The sequence below is a fragment of the Trichosurus vulpecula genome, chromosome 3, assembly GCF_011100635.1.
Source record: "Trichosurus vulpecula isolate mTriVul1 chromosome 3, mTriVul1.pri, whole genome shotgun sequence".
Lineage (NCBI taxonomy): Eukaryota > Metazoa > Chordata > Mammalia > Diprotodontia > Phalangeridae > Trichosurus > Trichosurus vulpecula.
Genome location: NC_050575.1, coordinates 248,297,114 through 248,324,038, shown reverse-complemented (window position 1 = coordinate 248,324,038; position 26,925 = coordinate 248,297,114). Strand labels below are relative to the sequence as shown.

The following is a 26,925-nucleotide window of genomic DNA, read 5'->3' as shown; positions in this document are numbered from 1 at the left end:
GCAGAGCTGGCTATAATAGCTCTGAAAACAACAGCACATCCCCTCAAGCCTGGAACAAAGTACTCTTTACAAGCAGTCATACCCTGACGAAAAACTCAAGGGTCAAGTAAGTTGGTTGGGAACATGGCCAGGCAGCGAAAACGCACCTAGATGCAGTCTCAGACTTTGGAATCTTTTTTGGTGACAAAGAAGACCAAAACATACAGCCAGAAGAAGTCAACAAAGTCAAAGAGCCTACAACAATAGCCTCCAAGAAAAACATGAACTGGTCTCAGGCCATGGAAGAGCTCAAAAAGGATTTGGAAAAGCAAGTTAGAGAAGTAGAGGAAAAATTGGGAAGAGAAATGAAAAGGATGTAAGAAAACCATGAAAAACAAGTGAATGACTTGCTAAAGGAGACCCAAAAAATACTGAAAAATATACTGAAGAAAACAACACCTTAAAAAATAGACTAACTCAAATGGCAAAAGAGCTCCAAAAAGCCAATGAGGAGAAGAATGCCTTGAAAGGCAGAATTGGCTGAATGGAAAAGGAGGTCCAAAAGACCACTGAAGAAAATACTACCTTAAAAATTAGATTGGAGCAAGTGGAAGCTAGTGACTTTATGAGAAATCAAGATATTATAAAACAGAAACAAAGGAATGAAAAAGTGGAAGACAATGTAAAATATCTCATTAGAAAAACCACTGACCTGGAAAGTAGATCCAGGAAAGATAGTTTAAAAATTATTGGACTACCTGAAAGCCATGATCAAAAAAAGAGCCTAGATATTATCTTTCAAGAAATTTTATCAAGGAGAGCTGCCCTGATATTCTAGAGCCACAGGGCAAAATAGAAATTGAAAGAATCCACACATTGCTTCCTCAAATAGATCCTGAAAAGAAATCTCCTAGGAACATTGGCCAAATTCCAGAGCTCCCAGATCAAGGAGAAAATATTGCAAGCAGCCAGAAAGAAACAACTTGAGTATTGTAGAAAAATAATCAGAATAATCCAAGATCTAGCAGCTTCCACATTAAGGGACTGAAGGGCTTGGAATATGATATTCCGGAGGTCAGTGGAGCTAGGGTTAAAACCAAGAATCACCTACCCAGCAAAACTGAGTATCATGCTTCAAGGCAAAATATGGACTTTCAATAAAATAGAGGACTTTCGAGCTTTCTCGGTGAAAAGACCAGAGCTGAATAGAAAATTTGACTTTCAAACACAAGAATCAAGAGAAGCATGAAAAGGTAATCAAGAAAAAGAACAAGAAAAAGAAATCGCAAGGGACTTAACTAAAGTTGAACTGTTTTGTTTACATTTCTACATGGAAAGATGATGTGTATGATTCATGAGACCTCAGTATTAGGGTAGCTGAAGTGAATATATATACATATATATATATATATATATATATATATATATATATACACACACACACATAGAGAGAGAGAGAGAGAGAGAGAGAGAGGGCACAGGGTGAGTAGAAGATGAAGGGATGATATCTAAAAGAAATAAAATCAAATTAAGGGATGAGAGAGGAATATATTGAGAGAGGGAGAAAGGGAGAGATAGAATGGGGTAAATTATCTCACATAAAAGTGGCAAGAAAAAGCAGTTCTGTAGGAAGGGAAAAGAAGGCAGGTGAGGGGGCATGAGTGAATCTTGCTCTCATCAGATTTGACCTGAGGAGGGAATACCATACACACTCATTTGGATACCTTACCCCACAGGAAAGAAGGAAGAAGAAGATAAGAAAGGGGGGATGATAGAAGGGAGGACAGATGGGGGAGGAGGTAATCAAAAACAAATACTTTTGAAAAGGGACAGGGTCAAGGGAGAAAATTGGATAAAGGGGGATAGGTTAGGAAGGAGCAAAATATAGTTAGTCTTTCACAACATGAGTATTGTGGAAGGGTTTTACATAATGATACGCATGTGGCATATGTTGAATTGCTTGCCGCCTTAGGGAGGGTGGGTGGGAAGGGAAGAGGGGAGAGAATTTGGGACTTTTTAAAAACACAGGTTCAAAAACAAAAAAAAAAAGTTTTTGCATGCAACTAGAAAATAATATACACAGGCAATGGGGCATACAAATTGATCTTGCCCTACAAGAAAGGAAGGGAAAAGGGAATGGGAGGGGAGTGGGATGACAAGGGAGGGCTGACTGGGGAATGGGGCAACCAGAATATATGCCATCTTGGAGTGGGCAGGAGGGTAGAAATGGGAAGAAAATTTGTAATTCAAACTCTTGTGAAAATCAATGCTGAAAACTAAATATATTAAATTAAATAAACTAAAAAAAATTAGATTGGAGCAAGTGGAAGCTAGTGACTTTATGAGAAAACAAGATATTATAAAACAGAACTGAAGGAATGAAAAAGTGGATGACAATGTGAAATATCTCATTGGAAAAACCACTGACCTGGAAAATAGATCCAGGAGAGATAATTTAAAAATGATTGGACTACCTGAAAGCCATGATCAAAAAAAGAGCCTAGACATCATCTTTGAAGAAATTATCAAGGAGAACTGCCCTGATATTCTAGAGCCAGAGGGTAAAATAGAAATTGAAAGAATCCAATGATCGCTTCCTCAAAAGGATCCCAAAAAGAAAACCTCTAGGAATATTGTCTCCAAATTCCAGAGCTCCCAGATCAAGGAGAAAATACTGCAAGCAGCCAGAAAGAAACAATTTGAGTATTGTGGAAACACAATCAGGATAACAAAGGATCTAGCAGCTTCCACATTAAGGGACTGAAGGGCTTGGAATATGATATTCTGGAGGTCAATGGAGCTAGGATTAAAATCAAGAATCACCTACCCAGCAAAACTGAGTATCATGCTCCAAGGCAAAATATGGATTTTCCTTAAAATAGAGGACTTTCAGGCTTTCTTAAAGAAAAGACCAGAGCTAAATAAAAAATTTGACTTTCAAATAAGAATCAAGAGAAGCATGAAAAGGTAAACAAGAAAGAAATCATAAGGGACTTACTAAAGTTGAACTGTTTTGTTTACATTCCTACATGGAAAGATGATGTGTGTAATTCATGAGACCTCAGTATTAGTGTAGCTGAAGGGAATATACATACATATGTATGTGTGTACGTATACATACACACACACACACACACAACAGGGTGAGTTGATTATGAAGGGATGCTATCAAATTAAGGGATGAGAAAGGAATATATTGAGAGAGGGAGAAAGGGAGAGATAGAATGGGGTAAATTATCTCACATAAAAGTGGCAAGTAAAAGCAGTTCTGTGGGAAAGGGAGACGGGGCAGATGAGGGGGAATGAGTGACTCTTGCTGTTATTGGATTTGATTTGAGGAGGGAATAACATACACAATCAATTGGGTATGTTACCCCACAGGAAAGAAGGGGGAAGGGGATAAAAAAGCAGGGATGATAGATGGGAGGGCAGATGGGGGAGGAGGTAATCAAAAGCAAACACTTTTGAAAAGGGACAAGGTCAAGGGAGAAAATTGAATAAAGGGGGACAGGATAGGATGGACGGAAATACAGTTAGTCTTTCTCAACATGACTTATGGAAGTGTTTTGCATAATGATACATGTGTGATCTATGTTGAATTTCTTGCCTTCTTAGGGAGGGTGGGTGGGAAGAGAACAGGGGAGAAAATTTGGAACTCAAAGTTTTAAAAGCAGATGCTCAAAAAAAAAAGTTCTTTTTGCATGCAGCTAGGAAATAAGATACACAGGCAATGGGGCATACAAATCTATCTTGCCCTACAGGAAAGTAAGGGGAAGGCGGATGGGGGAGGGGAGTGGGGTGACAGAAGGGAGGGCTGCCTGGGGAATGGGGCAATCAGAATATGCCATCTTGGAGTGGGGGGGAGGGTAGAAATGGGGAGAAAATTTGTAACTCTAAACCTTGTGGAAATCAATGCTGAAACCTAAAAAAACATTAAATAATAAAATATGGAATTCAAAGACAAAAAAAATAAAAATAAAATAGATTTGAACTCAGAAAAAAAAAACTTATTACATTGAAGAAAACTTTTAGTTTATATTTAATGCCCCCCATTAATGGACCTCCCATTTTTGCAAAGGAGTGAGAATTTTTTCTTCTCATATAAACGTGTGGTCTTTGGGACCATGCTTGTCCTTTGTAATTTTGCAACATTCATTTTCATTGTTTAGTGATTGTTATTCTTTTATTCATTGTAGTTAATATGTATATTATTTTCTTGGCACTACTTTTTTCACATAGATTGGTTCATCTAAGTCTTCTATTCATATTTCTTACATTACAATATTACATTTCATTCATATATCACAAGTTGTTTAGTCATTCCCCAGGTGAAGGGACATTAACTTTATTTCCAGGGTTTGGCTGCTTTACAGACATCTCATACTGAATGTCCGGTAGACATCCTACATCAGAGGACAGCACAGTCTTTCCAGTCAGACAGGCTAACTACCTAGGATTTATCCTCAATTCCTCACTATCTCTTACTCCCCCATATCCAATCTGTTGCTAAGGCCTATTGATTGCACCTTTGCAACACCTTTCTTAAATTTCTCCTTCTGTCCTCTAACACTGCCACCGCTCCAGTTCTGTCTGTCATCGCTTCACATCTTGATTATTGCAGTAGCCTGCTAGTGGGTTGGCCTGTCTTAAGTATTTCCCTGCTCCCATCCATCCTCCATTCAGCTACCAAAGTGACTTTCCTAAAGCACAAATTCAACCATATCACTGCACTTCTCAGTAAACTTCATTGGATCCATATTGCTTCCAGAATCAAACACAAAGTGCTCATTTTGATATTCAAAGCCCTTCATAACCTACCCCCCTCCTACCTTTTTAGTCTTCTTACATCTCTTATTCCCTGCCCTGCAATCTTCTGTCCAGTGACTCTGGCTCCTTGCTGTTATCTCCATGCTCAGGTATTTTCTCTGGCTATCCCTTGTTCTTGTGTTTTTTCTGTTCAGTTCTGCCAACTGGTTTCCTTGGCTTCCTTTAAGTACCAACTAAAATCTCATCTTTTACAGGAAGCCTTTTGCAACTCCTCTTAATTCTAATGCCTTCCCTCTATTAATTATTTTCTATTTATCCTGTAATATGGCTTGTCAAAGTATATTACATATGGTATATATGTTATATGTTAGATTGTAAGCTCTTTAAGGACAGGGAACCGTCTTTTGCATCTTTTTGTATCCTCAGTGCTTAGCACAGTACCTGGCACATGGCAGGAGCTTAACAAATGTTTATTACTTGCTTGCTTGGCTACCACAAAAAAGTGATATTATAAATATTTTGGTGTACATGAAGACTTTTTATCAGTGACCTACTTGAGTGATTCCATATTGCTTCCAAAATGTTAGCCCTAGATATTTTAAACTATATACAATAATGAAATTCTAACTTAACAATAACCAAGGAAGGATGATGTATTGAGAAACTTGAATTTACTTGGAAGTTCTTGAGACTCAAGATAAAAATGCTTTCCCAAAAGTCATGGTATTTTTTTTTGTCATCTCTAACCTGCTTCCTTCCCTTGGTTATCTAGGTATTATAGGAGTGTCTGCGTAATGAAACTCAATTTTAAAAAATCTGATTTAGTACTTAAAATTGCAGAGGGAGGTATGCGTGGATTTATAAGGAACATTTAATGCACTTGTTAAATTAATCCTTTTTATCACTTTACAAGCTTGCTTAAACAAAAGAACATTTGTGTGTTCCTAAGGAATATTATGGCCAACTTACTTTTAGGTACTTTTACTAAGAATAGGAATTTTTTTAATAAGTTTTTTATTTCTATTACCTAGATACCAAAAATAGTGTGTTCAAAGGAGAGTTAATTTGTGCCAACTGAATAACTTTTTAAAGGAAAATTATACTGTGTGCTAAATCCTGAAACATTATACCAAACAATGAAAACTCATTAGTTTGTTAAGTTGCATCAAAACCAAATTTTAAATGGGATGAATAAAAAAGTATAATTTTTAAAGATGCTTCAAGTAGAAGGTTTCTTTTTTAAAAAGACAACAGTGAAATTATTTGAATTTTAAAATCAAGATCTGGAAATAAATGTAAGCCACGAACAGATTAGTTTTAGTAATCTTCCTTCTTGGCATCCCTGACTCTAATGTATACTGAAAATTAACTTTTCCCCCCAGGTTGTTATTTAAAGAACAGAAGCTTTATCCTATTGAACATTGAGTAATGTCTAGATTAAGAAATAGGGAAGATAAAGCTAATGGCTTTTTCAACTGTGGCCCCTACTCAATACTCCAAAGTGATGCCTGTTAAAAACCAGAATGAGTAAGTGGCAGGATGTTCTTGGCAAATGTTGTAAACACTATGTGCCATCATCAGGGTGGTGGATTGAACTTTATTTCTTTGAAACCTATCAAAAGTTATAGATGATATATATGTGTAGTTGAAAAGTTTATTTGCTATCATGTAATTACAAGAGAAAGACTGAACTGCAGATAAAATTCTTTTTCTTATTATTATCAAATAAATTATTAAAGCTGATAAAATAGAGGACCCAATTCATTTAGTCAGTGAGTTTAAAAAGAGCCTTAGTTAATTTAATTAATAACTTTAAAGACAAATCCTTTCCCCCTATTCATCATAAAATTATATAGACATAATGCTTTCCCTATCTGTATAAGTTTAGAATAGTCATGAATCATAGAGGAGGAAAGAATCTTGGTTATCCAGTTCCCTTACTTTATAGATGATGAAACTGAGACTCAAAGAAATGAAGTAATTTTCCCAGGGTTACATAGCTATTTAGTGATAGACTGCTTGTGGGAGAAAGTTTCAGTGTTCATAAAAAATTAAAAGTTCTTTCATCTTTTTTTCCTTGCCAGCCAAGGCCACACTTCCTGTACTGTTCTCTCTGTGCTCTTGGGTCTATTAGCTATTTTTTCCTTGTGAAGTTCCACCTGATTTAGTTTTTGCTGCTTTATATTTGCCAAGTACTATTTAAAACTCTCTGGCTTATTGAAATTTTAGTCAACTGAATATGGAACAAAGGATAATAAATGCTTTTAACTTTATTTATATTACCCCTTGCCCAGAATGTCAGTATTACTAATGTTGCTCCTGCATTTAAAAAGATATTTACTTAGAGTGAGAATTTTCTATAAAATAGTATAGTACTTTGAAAACCTATGTAATGTCATAGGATCATAGCTTTACTATTGGAAAGAATCTCAGTGGCTGTCTTGTTTAGCCCCTTCATTTTACAGATGAGGAAACGAGGCTTGGAGGTAAGATGACTTGCCACGGGTCAGACAGCTTATAAACATCATAAAGAGAGAGAATTTTAACCTGGGTCCTATCACTCCAGAATCAATGCTCTCCCTCTGTACTCCGTATCTTGACTGAAGATTTTCATTTCACCTTTATTTATCTATAATGTCCCTGTAAACTAATTTCTGAAAACAAAGATATAAGGTGGTAAGTAAGGTGGTTATAAAAGAACCTTGAAAAAATACATGGAAATAGTCCAGTTAAAGAGATGTTAATTCTTACAAGTTGTCAGTCAAACAGCAAGTACTTATTAAATGCATACCACATGCAGACATTATGCTAAGTAGATAATGAGGACACAAGATCAAAAACTAAATAGTCTCTGCCCTTCATCTTACCAATTCTGTCAGAATGGTGCAAAACTCTGCAATCTGGGCTTCTTTTAAAGAAATGTGATTTTTTTTCTCATCTTAGCTTTTTTAAGAATAATCTATGAATATTAATATGTGAGTTAGTAGAAAAATGTTCTACCACAATAATTTTGTCATTTTGTACAAACATAAAATTCTCAAACTTATAGTACTTATCAGTAGAGTTATATATACCATATTTGAAATTTTACTACAAGTTGGAGTGTAGAGGAGGGCATTGTGGTAAGGAAGATGTAACTTTAACCTAAACATAAATAATCTTTAGGGACCTTCTCCTACAGCCTGATAAAGCTCAAAATTATTTAGATTTGGTTACAATTTAATGTCCTGCCCCCCCACGCCCCACCCCCCACTCCTCGAATGCTAGTATTTGCAGAATGCTTTTTTTTCTCCTCAGAAACTGAACTTATTTAAAATGATACTTTGTATCCTTGCCCACTAATACTATATTTTCAGAAGTTTCTGGTGGCCTTGAAAAATAAGTGCATTCCTTTCTCCCACATAGTTATGAAAACCTTTATGCTAGTAAAGAAACCAGAGTCTTCCCAACTCTTCCTTTTTTTGTGTGTGTGTTAAATAACTTGAAGGACTCTGAGTATTTCATCTTTAGTTTTTTAGATATGCATTCCATCGAGATTGGATATCGAGCCAATTTTCTTTAAAGCAGCCACCTATTTCCACCAATTTGGAGAACTCTGCATTTAGGTTTGAAACTAAATTTCTTTTCTAGTGTAAACTAAATTTCTTTTCTAGTGTTTCTAAGCACAAGAGAACAATAAAACAATTTTAGGTTCATTGATTAGATTGTGCCCCATTAATAAATATTTTTTTTGTCATGTACCTCTAATGTATGTTTATTTGTATATTACATAATGCGCTACTATGCTTAATACATATATTATAAAATGCACACATGTGTTTTTAAATAATGAGATGAAGATGAAATAATTTTTAGTAGTGTGTTTACATTCACCAAAATAAATGTTTTTGGTGAGAACAGTGTGATTAAGTATGCTTCATTATTTAAAAAAAAAATCTTCATGGGGCAGCTAGGTGGCGCAGTGAGCAGAGCCCACCGGCCCTGGAGTCAGGAGGACCTGAGTTCAAATGCGGCCTCAGACACTTGACACTTGTACTAGCTGTGTGACCTTGGGCAAGTCACTTAACCCCAATTGCCCTGCCTGCCCCCCCCCAAAATCTTCATTTAACACTTCAAGTTCAGCTTACTTGTATTTTGATACTTGGTTTTAGTAGGTCATAACTGTAAGTACCTGGCATATAGTAGGTGCTTAATAAAAAGTGTTTATTGATTGATTGAAAAAGATACCAAAGAACACAACAAAGCCACACCCAGTCCTTGAGTTCATTACCTCTGTGACCCCTGAAAAGAGTGAGATTTCTGAAAGGACATTTGTCTAGTAGAAAAGTATTTGATAATCATTTAGTTTCTTCAGAACTAACAAGTTGAACAGCTTGTTCAACTGTCTTTATCTTTCTGGCTTTTTTGGGGTTTTTTTTTTTTTTGTCTCCTGTGATTGCATTTCAAATACTGTGCCCATGTCTCTCTCCATCCTCAAAAAACCCTCACTTGGCTGGAACATCTCCACTATTTTTATGTATCTCACCTCTCCTTGGTTGCTGAACTTCTTGAGAAAGCAACTAAAGCTGGTGTTTCTACCCCTCTTATTCTGTTCTAAACCTTCTGCCATCTGACTTCTGACCTTATAATTTAACAGAAAGCATCCTCTTTAAAATTAATAATTGCTAAATCTAATGGACTTTTCTTAGTCCTCATCTTCCTTGACCTCTGTAGCCTGTGACACTCTTGACCTTTGTCTCTTCCCTAGGTTTTTGTGGCATTACTTTCTCCTTATCCTCCCCTCTGTCCAAGCATTCCTTCTTAGTCTCTTTTGCTGATTCTTAATCTATGTCATGTACACTCATTGTAGGTGTCCACCAAGTTTCTGTCCTGGCCTCCTTCACTTTTCATTGTATATGATCTCACTTGCTAATCTTACTAGTTCTCATGGATTCAGGAATTCTCTCTCTGTAGATAATTTCCAGATATAAATGTATCCAGCTCTAGTATCTCTGCTGAGTTATAATCATCCATCTCTGATTTCCTCCTGGACGTGTTGAACTGGATGTTCTAAAGCATCTCAAGCTCAAATTGTCTAAAGCAGAATTTATATTTCCTGTATTCCCCCTTCCCATTTCTTCTCATTCGTTGTGCCCTTATTGCTATTGAGGGTACCACCTTCCCCCAGTCACCCAGGCCTGTGATCTGTATTTCATCTTTAACTCCCTACTCTCACCTCATCTATCTCCAAATGAATATCTACCTCAATATCTCTCAATACGTTCACTTCTTTCTACTCATGGCCTTAAGTCTAGCTAGTTCAAACTCTTAGCACTTCACCTGGTCCCTCTGCTTCAAGTTTCTTCCAAAGTCTAATCCATCTTGCATTCGGCTGCCAAGGTAAATTTTCTAAAGTATAGCTCTGCCCATATTACCCCACTTGACTAATAAGCTCCAATAGCTTTCATATCTTACCTCCAGGATTAGATATAAACTTCTCTGTCCTTTAAATCTTTCATAACTTGACCATTTCCTACATTTCCAGTTTTATACCTTACTTCCCTGCATACACTCTACAATCCAGCTACACTGGCCTATTTACGTTCTTTGAACAGGACACTCCCTCTGCCACCTCAGTGCCTTTTCTCTAACTCTCCACCAGGCTTGGAGTGATCTGCTTCTTCATTACTGCCTCTTAGTTTTTCAGGCTTCTTCCAATATTCAGCTCAAATGCCATCTTCTTTCACAGACCTTTTGTGTTCTCTCTCTATTCCTCCCACCTCCCTCCCATCCCCAACTGCTAATGATTCTTCTCCTTTCAGGTTACCTTCAAACTACTCTGCATTTATCTTCTATGTAAGTAGTTATTTATGTCTTCCCCATATATACTCCTTGAGGGTAGGGAATGCCTTTTACTTTGTATTTCCAATGCCTAGTACATTCCCTGGAACATGGTGCTTAATAAATCCTTGTTAATCGATTGATTTTACCTGGCTCCAGCTTTTTCGTTAAGAGTGTTTCAAAGTCTTCCATTTTATTATGGGTCCATTTTTTCCCTGGAGAATTATATTCAGCTCTACTTGTAAACTTTTAATTTCCTTACATTTTCAACTATTCCAAACTTTACCCTCTTTTGTTATAGTTAAAATATAGTCTTGTGTGATCTTGCCTGTTGTTCCTTGGTGTTTGAATTCCATAGCTGCTTGGAATATTTTACTTTGGCCTGGAAGCTCTGAAAATTTGGGGTAATGACTTTTCTGGGTGCTTTCAGTTTGAGGTTTCTTTCAAGAAGTAATCAGTAGATTTTTAAAATTTTCACTTTGCTCTCTGGGTTTCTAATAGTTCTAGACAGTTTTATTTCTTTTGAAATATGGTATCCATGTATTTCGTTTGATCATACAGCTCAGGGAATCCTGGTGATTCTTAAATTATTTCTCATCCTCTTTTCCAGGTAAGTTTTTATAGTGGATACCTTACATGTTCTTATAATTTTCCAGTCATTTGACTTTATTCTAATATTTTTTGATGTTTCATTGAATCATTGAGATTTGTTTCCACTATTCTATTTTTTAAGGTATTCACTATTTGAGGAGCTTTATTTCTTCCTTTAGGTGTTTCATCCATTCTTGGAGTCATTTTGGCTAATCCATTCTTTTTTTTTCTGCAGAGGTTCTGTTTGTACTTAACTGTGCAGTGAGTTACTCTCCGTCTGAGTTCACCTTTTAGACTTCTCTTAACCCACATTATTTCTTCATTGTATTAGAACTTTTTATCTTTTTACTTGTGTCTCAGCCTAGTTTCTAATTTGGGACTTTGTGGCAAAAGCCAGATTCTGCCCTTTCCTAGCTATTTGGATGGGGTAACTAGGTATATGCCTTGGTACAATGGGATGATTTGGTCTTTGTCCCCTTCTCTGCCCTCTTAATCCCTTGCTTCTACCTATGTTTGATCTTGGCCTGACATAAGCACAGGCGTCTTCCTGGTATCTATCTCTCATCTCTCACTAAGTTAACTTTTTTCCTTCTAATCATTAATCTTTTTAGCTTCAGGCCTCCTGGAGGTCCTCCAGGCATAGGCTGCCCAGGAGCCTTAGTCCTTTTGTCTCCTTTCACAGTTGCCTTTGTCCCTTGGAGACTGGCCCTGACTTGAGATCATGCTACTTTCAGGTCTCCCAAACCAGAGATTGCATTGATTTTACACTTCCTAGAGGGTCTCAAGTTGGAGCCAGGTTCCTTGGCCCCTCCACGTCCTTATGAAGTCACCTACTGAGAATTAGTTTTGACCCCTGTTGTGTGACTCCATGTCAGGACCCACAATCTCCTTTGATTCAGTCCCTCTTAAGGGTCCTAAAAATGAACAGTAGGATTCTGGTTTTTGCCTTATGCAGTCCTGGCCTGGATAGACAGGCTTGTTTTGTCTCCAGTTTTATTGAATCTTTTCTTCCTTTGGCACTCTTTTTCATTTTTGTTGAGTTGTTTCTCAGGGTACTTGAAGTTGACTGGTACATTTCAGGTCACAATCTTTGTTAGCCATAATTGTTTTTACTTCATAGTCATGGTTGATGAAGACCTTATACCAGGAATAGGAAAAGTGTCAGCTCTACCACTTTCTTGTTCTTAGTGCTCACACTAATAGAATTATCTTCAACTCATGCTGTCTTTGTGGGAAATCTTTTTAAACTATTTGTCCATTTTGTTAAAACCATATAATATAATGTATAAATACATTTAACTGAATATATTAAACTGAAGTATATTGCATTATACTAGAAACAGGTGAAGGAGTGAAGTGCTACTGTCAGCTCTTCTACTTTGTGGAACCCCCATGTTGCCTCAGTTCTGTGGGCTGACCTCCATGGCTACTGAAATCCCTTCTGAGTATCAAAATTCTGTGATTCCATAATTTGATAGTTTGTAAGGTCAGGATACTTCTTATGCCATGCACAATGTGTGATTGTCTGTCATGAACAGATTGAAGGCACTGTTGTTAATTCATAGATCATAAATTGGCACTCAAAAGAACATTAGTCATTTGGTCCAACACATTCATTTGCAGATGAGGAATTAAAATGAATAATTTACTATGATGTACATTTTCTCTTTTATTAGAAGTAAAGGGAGGAATATAAATTTCTGCTAGTTAATAACGGGAAAAATCTCTACAGGCTGCCATTTGGACTTCCCTGTAGTCTTCATCAACAACTATTTAGTTGTTGTTGGTTAGACACTCACTTGTCATTTGTTAGTTGATTTTGTGAATTCCTATATGTTTATTCCCAGGCCTAGGAATTACTAAATAACTGTAGTACCATCAGATGTTAATTCCTGAGGGGACTTTACAAACCATCAAGTCTTGGAATCACAGAATTTGACACTTGGAAGGGATTTCAGTAGCCATGGAGTTCAGCCCATACACCAAAGGAATTCCCTCCGTAATATACCTGAAATGTTGTCATTAAGCCTTTGCTCGAAGATCTACAAGGTGTGAGAAGCCCACCACCTCACCACCACAACCAGTTTTACTTTTCATTAGTTCTAATTGTTACAGGTTTTTCCTGACTGCAAGCCTAAGTTTACCTCTTGTAATTTCTAGCCACTCTCCTTTGTTTTGCCCTTCAGGGCCAAATAGAAAAATTACAATCCTTTCTCTGTATTACTGCCCTTGAAAGATTTGAAGGCAGTCCTGGGTCTTCTGTTAATCAAGTTCAGCATACCCAGTTCCTTCAACCAATTCTTATTTAATGTGGGTGCAAGGCCTTTTACCATCTTGGATGCCTTTTTCTATTACATTCTTTACCGTATCAATATCCTTATTAAATCTGTGGCGTCCAGAACTGAACATAGTAATTCAAATGAAGTCTGATAAAGCCGGAGTACAATGGGAATATTACCTCCCTGCCCCTGGAAGTGATGACTTAATATAGCTCCAAATTGTATTAGTTTTGTCGGTTGCCACATCATGCTGCCGACCCTTACTGAATTTGCATTCTGCTAACCCCTAAATCTTCAGAATAACTGCTCTCCAGTTGTGCCTCTCCTTTCTTATACATATTAAAGAGTACAGCCTCCTTATTTTGTAGATGAGGAAACTAGGGCACAGAATGATTGAGAGATTACGGTCACACAATCAGTTAGAATTGGAGGTAGGACTAAAATCTAGTTTTCTTGATACTACATTGAGTATTGTATTGAGGTGTATCCCTGATTGTGGACTTCCCCTTTTGTCTGCTGTGGATGTCAGGAGCTGACATTCTGTAATGTTAATGGAATGGGAAGGTCTTTCCCACCCATTAATAGACATATGTGACCTGCTTTGGGCTCTGGCCCAGCTGACTGTTGTGATGGAGCCTAAATCACATGGAGCCTGTGGTGGGAGGAGCAGGAAGTAGGAAAGTGAGGCAGAGCTGGGAGAGAAGCTAGCTTGAATGGGCATAGGGGAGGAATTTTCCTAGGGGAGCATGTTTGTGGGGAGACCTAACGGAGGGAACACTTGGGATGTCGGTGCTCTCTGGATTGGTGATGTGTACACTTTTTTGTTACCACGGTAAATTTTGCTTTCTAGTATCTGAATAAACATTTTGGTTTTGTCTTAAAGGAAGAGAGTTTATTATATTTGCAAATCTACCCTGGAAAAACTTCTGCATATTCATAGCAGCTGCTATGGGTATTGCATTGGTGTTACACATTCTTAGGGGGAATTCATATCCGTGGGTAACTCAGGTAGGCAAGTATTCTGACTCTCAGACCATTGTACTACCTTATTTTTTTTAAGTTAAGGATTGCTAGTATTAAAATACAAGGATGTTAAATCTTGTAAAGTATGGAAAAGTTGTATATGTTTATGTAATTTGTGTAATTCGACATCCATTGCCTACTAGTTAGCCCGGGGTAAAGATTTATAAGATTATGACATCTGTGTTCTAAGCTTTTTAGTAATGTCATGATTAAAACAAATTTCTACCACAGAAATAAAATTTCCCATGGAATTGTTGTGATGGAACCCATCATTAAGTTTAGATTTAATAAATGTTTTTATTTAATATTTTAGTTGATGAAGGATTTATTTCCTATTCAGTTTTTTGACTTTTAAAATATTTGTTTTTCTTAAGAACAAGGACCAGTTACTTCAAGATGAAATTACCTCCTCAGTGTCTCAACTTGCCACGAAGGTAGGTATTTGCAATATTTGCTTACCCTTTTCATCTGATGTTTCTTGTATAGGTCTGTATTTTTAATTATGCTTTGAGAGGAGTTCAGTCTCATACTGAGACAAATTGATTCTGATGTTTATAGTAACAGGTAAATGTACTTAATATCTTATTTTTTCTATTTAAGAAGTGAATAATTTGCTCTAGTTCAAGCAAAAATTCCTACTCACTTCTAGACAATTCCCTAACAGCATTTTTCTGTTTTTGTTATGTTTACACATGCAGAGTAAAGTGGGAAATTGCAGCAATTCCTGAGCAATTAAAACAAAAATGAAATAAATTTTGCCTGAAGGTAAAGCAGAAGTGGTTCTCAAGACTTGAGTTAGTTGAAAATTGTCTCAATTCTTCACTTCATTGTTCAATATTGCTTTAATAATATCTGAAGTACTTTCTTGTTCTAAAGTAATAGTTTGCTTTCTTTTACATTGTCTTTATATGTAGCCCATTATCTGTCAGTAAATGTTTGCCAGAGCAGACAAGAAAATGTGGCAGCAATTTGGTTTAGGGAGAGACAATATGGTTTAGTGCAGAGTCCTCGTGTTGAACACAAGACAGAGATTCAAATCTCAGCTTAGATGCTTACTGGCACCATGTCTCCAGGAAAGTCAGTGAAACCTTGTCAGCTTCTGTCTCTTACTCTGTAAATTGGAGGTAATAATACTTATACTTTGTTATAGGGTTGTTATAAGGAAAGCATTTTGCAGTCTTTAAAGCATCATCTAAGAATGATATATTATTATGTAGTTATTACAATTTTAATAAAGACCTTAGAATAGAATAATTTTTTAGTAGTAGCAGAGCCTCTGGGCTCCATAGGGTTTATAGCTAAAAGGGACCTTAAAATAATACAGTCCAGTCCCCTTTATTTTACGTAAGAATAAAATGTCCCAGTCAAGTAACTTGTCTTAAGGTCTAGTTAGTGGGAAAACCAAGTTTTAAAATGTGGATTGGGAGAGCTAGTCATAAAATCTGGATCACCTAATTCCTTGGGCCTCCTTTTCTTCTATAATTACTCGTTTAATACTGAGGCTATATAAATTTATATATGTACTCTGTCTTATTCATCAGAATGTAAGCTTCATAGAGATTGTTTTATATTTTGTATACCCAGCACCTAGTAGAATTAGTACATAGTAGATACTTAATAGATGTTTGTTGAAGTATTTGAGTATCTGCTATGTGTCAGGCATTTTGCAAAGTAGTTGATGGGGTTACAAAGACTTAAAATGACAGTCTTTGCCTTAAGAGCTTCCATTCAATTGGGGAGACATGTACATATAAAATTATGCACAATAAATAACAAGGTAATCATGTGGATGCTAGTGGGCATTAGCATTAGATGATCAGGAAAATCTTACGGGGTTTCTGGAGCTAGATTTGGAAGGAAACAAGGTATTCTCAGATTAGGATTAGAGGATTTCTAAGAATATATATATTTCTTAAAATTCCACCATTTTGACTGTTAGTGCAGTAGAAATATAATAGGTGATGCTAGTCAAATTACACAGCAGTGCTTTCCAAAGGAGAAAGCCTTACAATTTTTTTTAATTCCTATAACTATTTTAGCCTTTAAATTGAATGTCTAGGGTTATCAAAAAATATTTGGGAGGAATAGAAAATAATAGGTATTGGACAATGGACCCTCATCCTTACAATTTTAAATTATTTTACTTCTATTAAGTTAATATTCAGCCTCTTTCAGCTTTTCTCCTTTATAAATTTTCTCCTGTCTGTGTTCAGTAAATTATGACCTTGGACTTAAAAAAAATCCATGATGTTATATTGAATCGAAGCTTTTTAAAAAAATTAAAAAAAAACATAAGTTAATATAAAAGGTAGGATTTTTTTTTTTTACCTTTTATGTACAAATGAAAACATTCCTTAAATATGAGGTGTTAGCAAGTAAATGGAAGGTATAAATATATGGATATATTTATAATATATATGAATATGGAACATCTTTAAAACTTTACCAATGAATGTTTTGCTAAGAAAATGTGTATTTACTTAGTTCTTAATTTTTTTCCCCTTTGTTTTTTTGGGAGGAGGCAATCAAGTTAAATGACTTGTTCAGGATTACTTAGCTAGTAGTAAGTGTCTGGGTCCTCTGACTCCAGGGTCAGTGCTGTATGCAGTACACCACTTAGTTGCCCCTCTTGAAATATTTTTTGCAGTGAGTTATAACAAATTCAGAATAGAAAGGGATTAATCATATTTTTAGAGATTGTCATATACTAGTCATAAATTTTTTCACTTTTGAAATTTCATAATTATATTATCATTTTTTTTTCTTTTTAGCATTAGAGGAATTCTACATGTAGAATTTTTCCCGCTATTATAAATCATAGGATATGGTTTGACTTTTTTTTTTAATCTTACTTACTAATATGATGTGATTTTTCTTTGCTTTAAAATAAGGAATAGAAAATTAAGATATCCTCTGACTTCTAGTTTGAAAGTGAGTCTTAGCTAGGAATGGTAGAAATGTACAGAAAATTTTGATGTTTGTTGTAGTCCTTATCTGAAATATGATACAGTAATTAGTGATTCAGAGAGATTCCTGAAGTTTGTCAGGATTCACTTGAAAGACTTTTCTTTTACTCAGAATAATAAGCTGTTCTGTTAAGTTCCACATGTCTTTCTTTGAAAACTATACTTTTTTTTCCTTTTCCTTCGCTGTGAACTTGTGAGATATTTTTTGTCCAAAATAAAATTTTTTCTTTGTTTTTAAGAATGCTAAGTACAAAACTGTAAAACTGAAAGCTTGTTTATTGCGGTCATCATCGATAGAAATTTTGTATTCTTTATTTTAGAAAACTATAAAATGATCCTGGATGAGCGCGCTTAATGTTTCTGTTCTCTAATTTACCTCTTTCCTCTTTTAATCAAAAGAGGAACTTTTTTTTAAACCATCATCTGCGCTTCTGTATTATTTTTTTTAAATTTCACTCTATTTTCCTGAATCTTCTTTTCAGTGTTAGCCCCAGCCACTTGCCTTATTAACAATTATTTCTCCTTACTTTGCTGATTTTAGGACCTTTGAAATGAAAACATTTAAACAAATCTCTAAAGTGCTCACAGCAATGCTCTGTAGTCAGCTTGAGGGTATTTGTGGTGGGATGGAGTGAGGGAGGGTACAGATTTGGGCTTGGACATAGTCGTAGGGGAGCTAATGGATTCTTAAGTAAAATGAGTAATATTAATTGTACATTTATTTATATAAGCTCTTAAAGTTTGCTAAGTGCTTTCATTACTGCATCTGGGATAGGTGTTATAAGAATAGTTATCCTTATGAGGAAATGGAGGCATAGAAAAGGTAAGTGATTTGCCTACAATCACACAGCTAGGAAGTGCTTAGCCGTGGAAACATTGTTTGTAGGCTTTGAAGTACAAAGTTATTTCTACTTGCCTTGCTAGAAAGATTTGACTTTAAGAAGCTATTGTGGGTACCTAAAGTAAATTATTGGATTATTAAATCAAACCTGTATTGTATGATATAAGTTAGTTTTGATTTAATTATTCACACTTTCCATAGTGTGAATAATTAAAGTAATTGTAATTAGGTCAACTAGTAGTATTTAAAAGAAAAAAAATACCTAGTGTATAATTAATAAAGTGATTAGATATTAATGAAAATTATAATGAACAAATATCTGAGGTATAATGTACTTCTGTGCATACACAAAGATGTTTTTACTTTGGTTTTCATGAATTTTATGTGTATTAATGTGTTAGTATTTATATTTTCAAAGTGATTTCATGTAACGTTCTTATTATCCTTTTCCAACTAATTTGAAGGTCATTTGAAGTTTCCTAAATCCTGAGTTTTTTTCATGGGGAAAAAAAATCTGTACAGGATGTTAAATTTTTAAAATTGACTTATGGCACAAACTGTTCTTCAACCTAAATGTAAGCAATCTTTGCAGAACTTAGTGCATGATGCCAGTATTACAATTTAGAGCACTGGTTTTACTGTATGTTAGTATTTAAGGATAATGAAGAAGCAAGGTGGAAGTTGCTATGGTTCCCAACTTTGTTCCAGTTCTAAGTCTAATTAAGTAAATGGCTAAGTCCATTATATTATATATTGGTTCACTGTGTGCTTCTGGAATTTCAAGATAGCTTTATTCCACAGTAATAGTAGTGTTTTTATCAGAAGGAGGAACAGGGCAGGAAAGCATATAAAGGCCCTTGCATTACTTTGATCAACCTTGATATAATCAGCAGTACATGCCATCTGCCAGGTAGCTTTTGTTGCCCTTATAAATTTAGTGAGAAGTTGATGTTACTCTCTGTTCCCATTTTTCTATTTTACAAGGTTAGGATCAAATATTTAGAGCTAGAAGGGACCTTAGAGGTTATCAGATCCAACCCCATCATTTTACAGAAGAGGAAACTGAGGTGCAGAAAAGTGAAGTGATTTGCCTGAAGGTCACATGGAATAAACAAAAGAACTGGGATTTGAATGTACCACATCTGAATTGCAAAAATCATTTAATAATTAAGATTAAGGCTCATACAAAGAGATAAATTCAGACAGCTGTTAGAAAAAAACCTAACAGCTCCTCTTTCATTTTATAAACTAGTTTCATATTATTGCATAAAAGTCAATGTATCCAGAGGTAAAGTTTAGAATATAAATACTTCTGTGTGGCATCCATTGATCTGACTGGCATTTCTCTGTTACTTTCTTATAGATTATTCAGGGTCTTTATCATCTCTCCAATATTTTTATCTCATATATATATATATATAATTGAGATTGAATTAAAGGGCTCCAAGGGAGTTGAACTTTCCAGAGTGGAGGAATACTGCTATGTACGCGGGTTCAGGAACATTAATCTCTTATCTTCTTTTGAATTTTACTAACTCTTTGAACTATGCAACATCCATTACATTCTTGCATTTAAGCTCTATCATTTTGTTTTCAAAGATCAACCCTGTTTCTCTCTTAAGTTCTTTTCTCCTCTCCCTCCCCCCGCCCCACCAGCTCTGAGAAAGCAAGCAAAACAGAACACGTACATATTAAAGCAAAACAAAATTTCTCATTGGCCATATCTAAAAAGAATACATCTCAATCTGTGCTCTGAATTCCGAGCCAAATCTGTCACACCTCTGTCAGGGGGCAAGTAGTATTTTTCATCATTACTTCTCAGCAATTTTGCTTGGTTATTATGTTGAGCAGAGTTCCGAAGTTTTCTTCTCTTTTTTTAATATTTTGTCTTAATCAGCTAAGATCAGCCTTCTCACCTCTCCCTCTTCCCCACTCCACCATTAAGAATACAAGAAAAACAATACCCATTACCCTGTATAGGCAATTAAAATAAATTTCCACTTTGGCTATGTCATAAAAAAAATTTGTCTCATTCTGTATTCCAAGTCCTTCAGCTCTGTATCAGGAGGTGGGTAGCATGTTTTATCATTAGTCCTCTGGAATCCTGGTTTGTCATTATTCTGATAAGAGTTAATACAATAGCATTCCACCATAGTTATATACCATAATTTGTTCATTCATTCCCGGATTTATGGGCACCACTTCAGATTCCCATTCTTTGCCATCTCAAAAAGAGTTACAAATATTTTAATACATCTTTAGAATTTATTTTGTTTAGGACTCATCCTTCCCTTAATCTATTCTTCTGCTAGCTCCCCTTCTCCCATTTCCCACATATTTCACTGTTGAATGAAACATATTTCTGTACCCAGCTGTGTGTTTTCATTTTCTTCCATATTTTGACCAGTTCAGATGAAAGTAAGGTTCAAGTGTCAGCCATGCCTCCCCCACTGTCTTCTTCTTGTATAGATGTCTGCTTGTACACTCTGTGTGAGTTAATTTTCCCCTAACCTTCCTTTCCCTTTCCTCTTTTCATGCCCCCCACTATGTTCCTTTTATTCTCTCTTTTTATTTTTTCCTTAAGATCATCAAGATATAACAGAACCACTCTTAGGCCTTGTCTAATTGGATTCCCTCTATAATAGACGTGATAATGATAGAGGGGACACATGTATCATCTCCCTATATAGTAATGTTAAGCAGTTTATCCTTGTTTGATAGTGGGCAACAAAATGATCATTTGGCATTTTTCCCTATCAGTGCCCCATTGTGGGTCAGGGGGCACCCCAATATGGGTCTTTCCCTGGTGTACAGCCATTCCATGGGAGCTGAAGTACAGCTTGTATAGCATCCTCCTGGTTTGACCCCATTTCCAGTGTCCAAAGGATTCACTGTGATATTTTTTTTAATTTAATTTATTTAACATTTAATTTTCAGCATTGATTTTCACAAAGTTTGAATTACAAATTTTCTCCCCATTTCTACCCTCCCACCCACTCCAAGATGGCATATATTCTGGTTGCCCTGTTCCCCAGTCAGCCCTCCCTTCTGTCACCCCACTCCCCTCCCATCCCCCTTTCCCTTCTTCTCTTGTAGGGCAAGATAAATTTGTACGCCCCATTGCCTGTGTATCTGATTTCCTAGTTGTATGCAAAAACTTTTTTTTTATTGTTTTTGAACATCTGTTTTTAAAACTTTGAGTTCCAAATTCTCTCCCCTCTTCCCTTCCCACGCACCCTCCCCAAGAAGGCGAGCAATTCAACATAGGCCACATGCGTATCATTATGTAAAACCCTTCCACAGTACTCATGTTGTGAAAGACTAACTATGTTTTGCTCCTTCCTAACCTATCCCCCTTTATTGAATTTTCTGCCTTGACCCTGTCCCTTTTCGAAAGTGTTTGTTTTTGATTACCTCCTCCCCCTGTCTGCCCTCCCTTCTATAATCCTCCCTTTTTATCTTCTTCCTCCCTCTTTCCTGTGGGGTGTGATACCCAATTGAGTATGTATGGTATTCCCTCCTCAGGTCAGAGCCGATGAGAGCAAGATTTACTCATTCCTCCTCACCTGCCCCCTCCTCCCGTCCTACAGAGCCACTTTTTCTTGCCACTTTTATGCGAGATAATTTACCCCATTCTATCTCTCCCTTTCTCCCTCTCTCAATATATTCCTCTCTCATCCCTTAATTTGATTTTATTTTTTTACATATCATCCCTTCATATTCAACTCACCCTGTGCCCCCCCCTCTCTCTCTATATATATATGTATGTATGTACACACACCTACATATATACATACATACACATACATGTATATATATACATATACCTTTCTGCTACTCTGATACTGAGGTCTTATGAATCATACACATCATCTTTCCATGTAGGAATGTAAACAAAACAGTTCAACTTTAGTAAGTCCCTTATGATTTCTCTTTCTTTTTTACCTTTTCATGCTTCTCTTGATTTCTTGTGTTTGAAAGTCAAATTTTCTATTCAGCTCTGGTCTTTTTTTCAAGAAAGCTTGAAAGTCCTCTATTTCATTAAAAGTCCATATTTTGCCTTGGAGCATGATACTCAGTTTTGCTGGGTAGGTGATTCTTGATTTTAATCCTAGCTCCATTGACCTCCAGAATATCATATTCCAAGCCCTTCAATCCCTTAATGTGGAAGCTGCTAGATCCTTTGTTATCCTGATTGTTTTTCCACAATACTCAAATTGTTTCTTTCTGGCTGCTTGCAGTATTTTCTCCTTGACCTGGGAGTTCTGGAATTTGGTGATAATATTCCTAGGAGTTTTCTTTTTGGGATCTTTTTAAGGAGGCGGTCAATGGATTCTTTCAATTTCTATTTTACCCTCTGGCTCTAGAATATCAGGGCAGTTCTCTTTGATAATTTCTTGAAAGATGATATCTGGGCTCTTTTTTGATCGTGGCTTTCAGGTAGTCCAATCATTTTTAAATTCTCTCTCCTGGATCTATTTTCCAGGTCAGTGGTTTTGCCAATGAGATATTTGACATTGTCTTCCACTTTTTCATTCCTTTCGTTCTGTTTTATAATATCTTGATTTCTCATAAAGTCACTAGCTTCCACTTGCTCCAATCTAATTTTTAAGGTAGTATTTTCTTCAGTGGTCTTTTGGACCTCCTTTTCCATTCAGCCAATTCTGCCTTTCAAGGCATTCTTCTCCTCATTGGCTTTTTGGAGCTCTTTTGCCATTTGAGTTAGTCTATTTTTTAAGGTGTTGTTTTCTTCATTATATTTTTCAGTATTTTTTTGGGTCTCCTTTAGCAAGTCATTGACTTGTTTTTCATGGTTTTCTTGCATCACTCTCATTTCTCTTCCCAATTTTTCCTCTACTTCTCTACTTGCTTTTCCAAATCCTTTTTGAGCTCTTCCATGACCTGAGACCAGTTCATGTTTTTCTTGGAGGCTTTTGTTGTAGGCTCTTTGACTTTGTTGACTTCTTCTGGCTGTATGTTTTGGTCTTCTTTGTCACCAAAAAAGATTCCAAAGTCTGAGACTGCATCTGGGTGCGTTTTCGCTGCCTGGCCATGTTCCCAGCCAACTTACTTGACCCTTGAGTTTTTCGTTGGGGTATGACTGCTTGTAGAGTAAAGAGTACTTTGTTCCAAGCTTGAGGGGATGCGCTGTTGATTTCAGAGCTATTTCTATACAGCCAACTCTGCCACACCAGCACTCCCTCCTTCCCCAAGAACCACCAGCCTGGACCTGACTCAGATCTTCAGCAGGCTTGGTACTCCTGCTGTGATCTGCCACTTAATTCCTCCCACCAGGTGGGCTTGGGGCTGGAAGCAACTGCACCTATAGTACTGTAGCTGCACTACCCCCGCCGCCCCTGGGGTGGTGGCCGAACCGCGAACTCTATCACCCTGTCCCAGCAGTTTTTCCCACTAACCTTCTCTGTTGTCTTTGGTGTTTGTGGGTTGAGCAGTCTGGTAACTGCCACAGCTCTCTGATTCAGGGCGCTAGGGCCTGTTCCGCCTGGCTCCAGGTCTGGTTGGTCCTGCCGCCGCCCATGCTGGGCTCTGCTCAGCTCCACTCCCAGCTCCGTGCATGATAGACCTCATCCGGTGACCATCCGGGCTGTTCTGGGCTGGATCCCTGCTTCTTTCTGCTATTTTGTGGGTTCTGCAGTTCTAGAATTGGTTCAGAGCCATTTTTATGGGTTTTTGGAGGGACCTGGCAGGCAGCTCACGCAGGTCCCTGCTTTCCAGCTGCCATCTTGGCTCTGCCCTCCCCCCACCCCCTCACTGTGATTTTTGCTTCATTTCTTTATCAGGATTCATGCCTTCTGTAGATCTGGTAAGAAATGTTTGTGGAGAAGATTTCACTGCATTGCTTCTTATCACTGCCATCTTGGCTGTGCCCTTCATTTCTTTGAAAATAAATATACCTCATCTTTGGTCTTATACTAGGAAGTAGATTTGCCTTATAAATTTGAAGTCGTAATTTTTGTATTGCGCTGCCTTGGAGACACTTTTTGATATCCCAGAGAAGTGAGATGCTTTAAATAGATGTTACAGGAACTTTAGACGTTATTGTATCTTCAAATACTCTAATAATTTCAACTATTACATACAATTATTTGCAAAAAAAGTCCTGGAAGAAAACTAACTTGGACAGTAAGTTATTAGAGCTTGGGGAAAATGTTTGGGGAGGGATAGACATGACAAATTATCTGTCTTTAAATATCTTTGGAATATTATGGACAAAATTTCAGGATGCTATACCCTACAGACTTAGAATAAGAGAGGAGAATGATCTGTTTTGCATGCCAAATGGAAATTTTGCTAGCCTTATTATTTTTAAAACCCTGAAAGATTGTGTGTGTAAGTAATCATAGTGTTAAAATTTACACTTGTGTAATAGCTCTTAGCAAATTCATTATTTGGGAATATTTTTGTAATTCTCTTATGAAGGATTTGGCCTAATAACCCAGAGCTATCATTTTGTAAAAATATTTGTTGACATTGGCTGCCCTTTTGGTAAATATTAATGCAGTACAATTCATACTTACTTGCAAAATTGAAGAATCTAAACCTTTGGTGGCATTTCTTGGCGGTAAACACATTTGCTCTTCAAGTAAACCAATACTCTGAGTTAATAATGTAAATTCAGAACATTACGCTAATTAAGAATTTGCTAATATCTTTATATCTCAGCTTAAGTGAGAAAAGTCAAAGTAATAAATGATTGTGAGCTTTTATTGTTTGGATTTCTTTCAGCATCACCTAAAACCGGCTTTCAGATGAATTTTCCTAATTTGTCTCCTTGCCTCTAGTCTCTCCCATTTCAAATGCAGTCCAAAGTGTTATTCTCAAAGCATGGGTCTGACCATGTTACTCCCTTCCTCAAGAAGCTTCAGTGTCTCCTTTCTTTTCAGATAAAATTCAAACTACTTTGGCATTTAAATCCTTTTAACTACCTCTTTCCATGAGAATGATCTCGTGTAACTTTTTATATACTTTAGCCAAATTGTCATGTTGGCTATTTCCCATACAGAACATTGTCTCTCACCTCCATGCCTTTGTATGTGTCAGCAGTGTTCTTCCCAGTCAGCTCAAATATTAGCTCTTTTAAAAGTAGCTTTCCTAATTTCCTGAATATATAGTGGTTCCTGCATCATGAAATTACTTTGCATTTACTCATCCGTGTATATGTTGTTTACTTGCAATAGAATGTGAGAATATGATCTTGTTTTGAGGACAGACTATTTCAATTTCATCTTTGTATCCTCAGTATCTGGCCCAGGATCTAGCAAACAGGTTCTTAAATGCTAGATGAACTAAATTGAAAATTCAGATCATCCTAGCCCTAGCTAACCTATCCTATATACCTTCCTGTTGTGCTTAAATTTGTTCAGACTATAACCAGAGATAGAGTTCTCATTTCTCCCTAGCTCTTTTGAATAGTGAATAGTGAACGCTGAATGGGAAGGATGTCTGGTATGGTTGAAAGTGCACTGTATTGAAAGCTAAAGATTTTGGTATAAGTCTGACCTCTGCTAGTAACTAGGCGTATGACCTTAGGCACAATTAGTAAAATTGCTTTACAGCAAGTGAAATAACTTTCTTGGACTTGTGTTCATCTGTCAAATGAGGGGCTTAGATTAAAAAATTCCAGTCATTTCCTTCCTTTCTTCTCACTTTCTCCCACCCTTATCTGCCTATTCTCATCTCTGTGAAGGGAGGGAGCCTTTACTTGCCATGTTCCATTTCCATTTCCATAATCTGCAGGTATCTGGAGAAGTATAAGAAGATAAAACTCCTTACATAGGCACATAATTTTTAGAATAAAATGAATTAATTTTATATGAAATATTTCAAATTTATCTCTGTGGGTTTTTATGCTTCTGTATCATTTAATATTTTAATTATTTTTTTGCCTCTTTGTCAGTAAATGTTTATTAAACACTATGTATAATCAGGCAGTGTACTAAGTGCTAGGCCTACACATAAAAGTAAAAGATAGTCCCTTCTCTCAAATTGCTCACAATCTAATGGGAAAAGGGGGCAGCTAGGTAGCACAGTGACTAGAGCACTGGTCCTGGAGTCAGGAGGACCTGAGTTCAAATTTGGCCTCAGACACTTACTAGGTTTGTGAACCTGGGCGAGTCGCTTAACCCTTAATGCCTCAACAAACAAACAAATAGTCTAATGGGAGAGACAGCATGCACAAATAAGTATGTATAAATGCTATGTCTATATCTATAAATAGATAGATATAGGATAAATTGGAAATAACAGAGAAAGCATCCTGTGGAAGGTGAGATTTTAGCTGAGACTTTAACTGAGAACAGGAAGCAAAAATGAGGAAGCAAAGCATTTCAGGCAGAGGCTAGCCAGTGAAAATGTTCAGAGATGAGAGATGAAGTATCTTATTCAAAAATACAAGATACTGATATAATTAATTTTTATATCACTTCCATTTCCCATCGTATTCTCCCCCAAAACTCTCCCAGAGAGCTATCCTTTGTAATAAAGGGAAAAAAGGAAGTAGGGGGAGAAAGCAGGTCAACAAAGTACAATAACAGATGTATTGATATATTGGTTAACATTTTTTATTCTAAAGGAAATAATAGAACATTTCTAGAGGTTGTCAGATCATTTCTAATGTCTCCTATGTCCCATATTCCCT

The 26,925-nt window shown here is 36.5% G+C and overlaps 1 protein-coding gene across 3 annotated transcripts in view; it reads left to right on the top strand.

Moving 5' to 3' along the window:
- LOC118844749 (testis development related protein) overlaps window positions 1–26,925 on the top strand; it is a 64,938-nt gene that overhangs the window by 20,091 nt on the left and 17,922 nt on the right. For all 3 annotated transcript variants that reach the window (XM_036752722.1, XM_036752725.1, XM_036752724.1), the window contains exon 3: window positions 14,834–14,893. In XM_036752722.1, coding sequence (XP_036608617.1) covers window positions 14,834–14,893 — 60 coding nt within the window. The remainder of the gene's footprint in view (window positions 1–14,833; window positions 14,894–26,925) is intronic.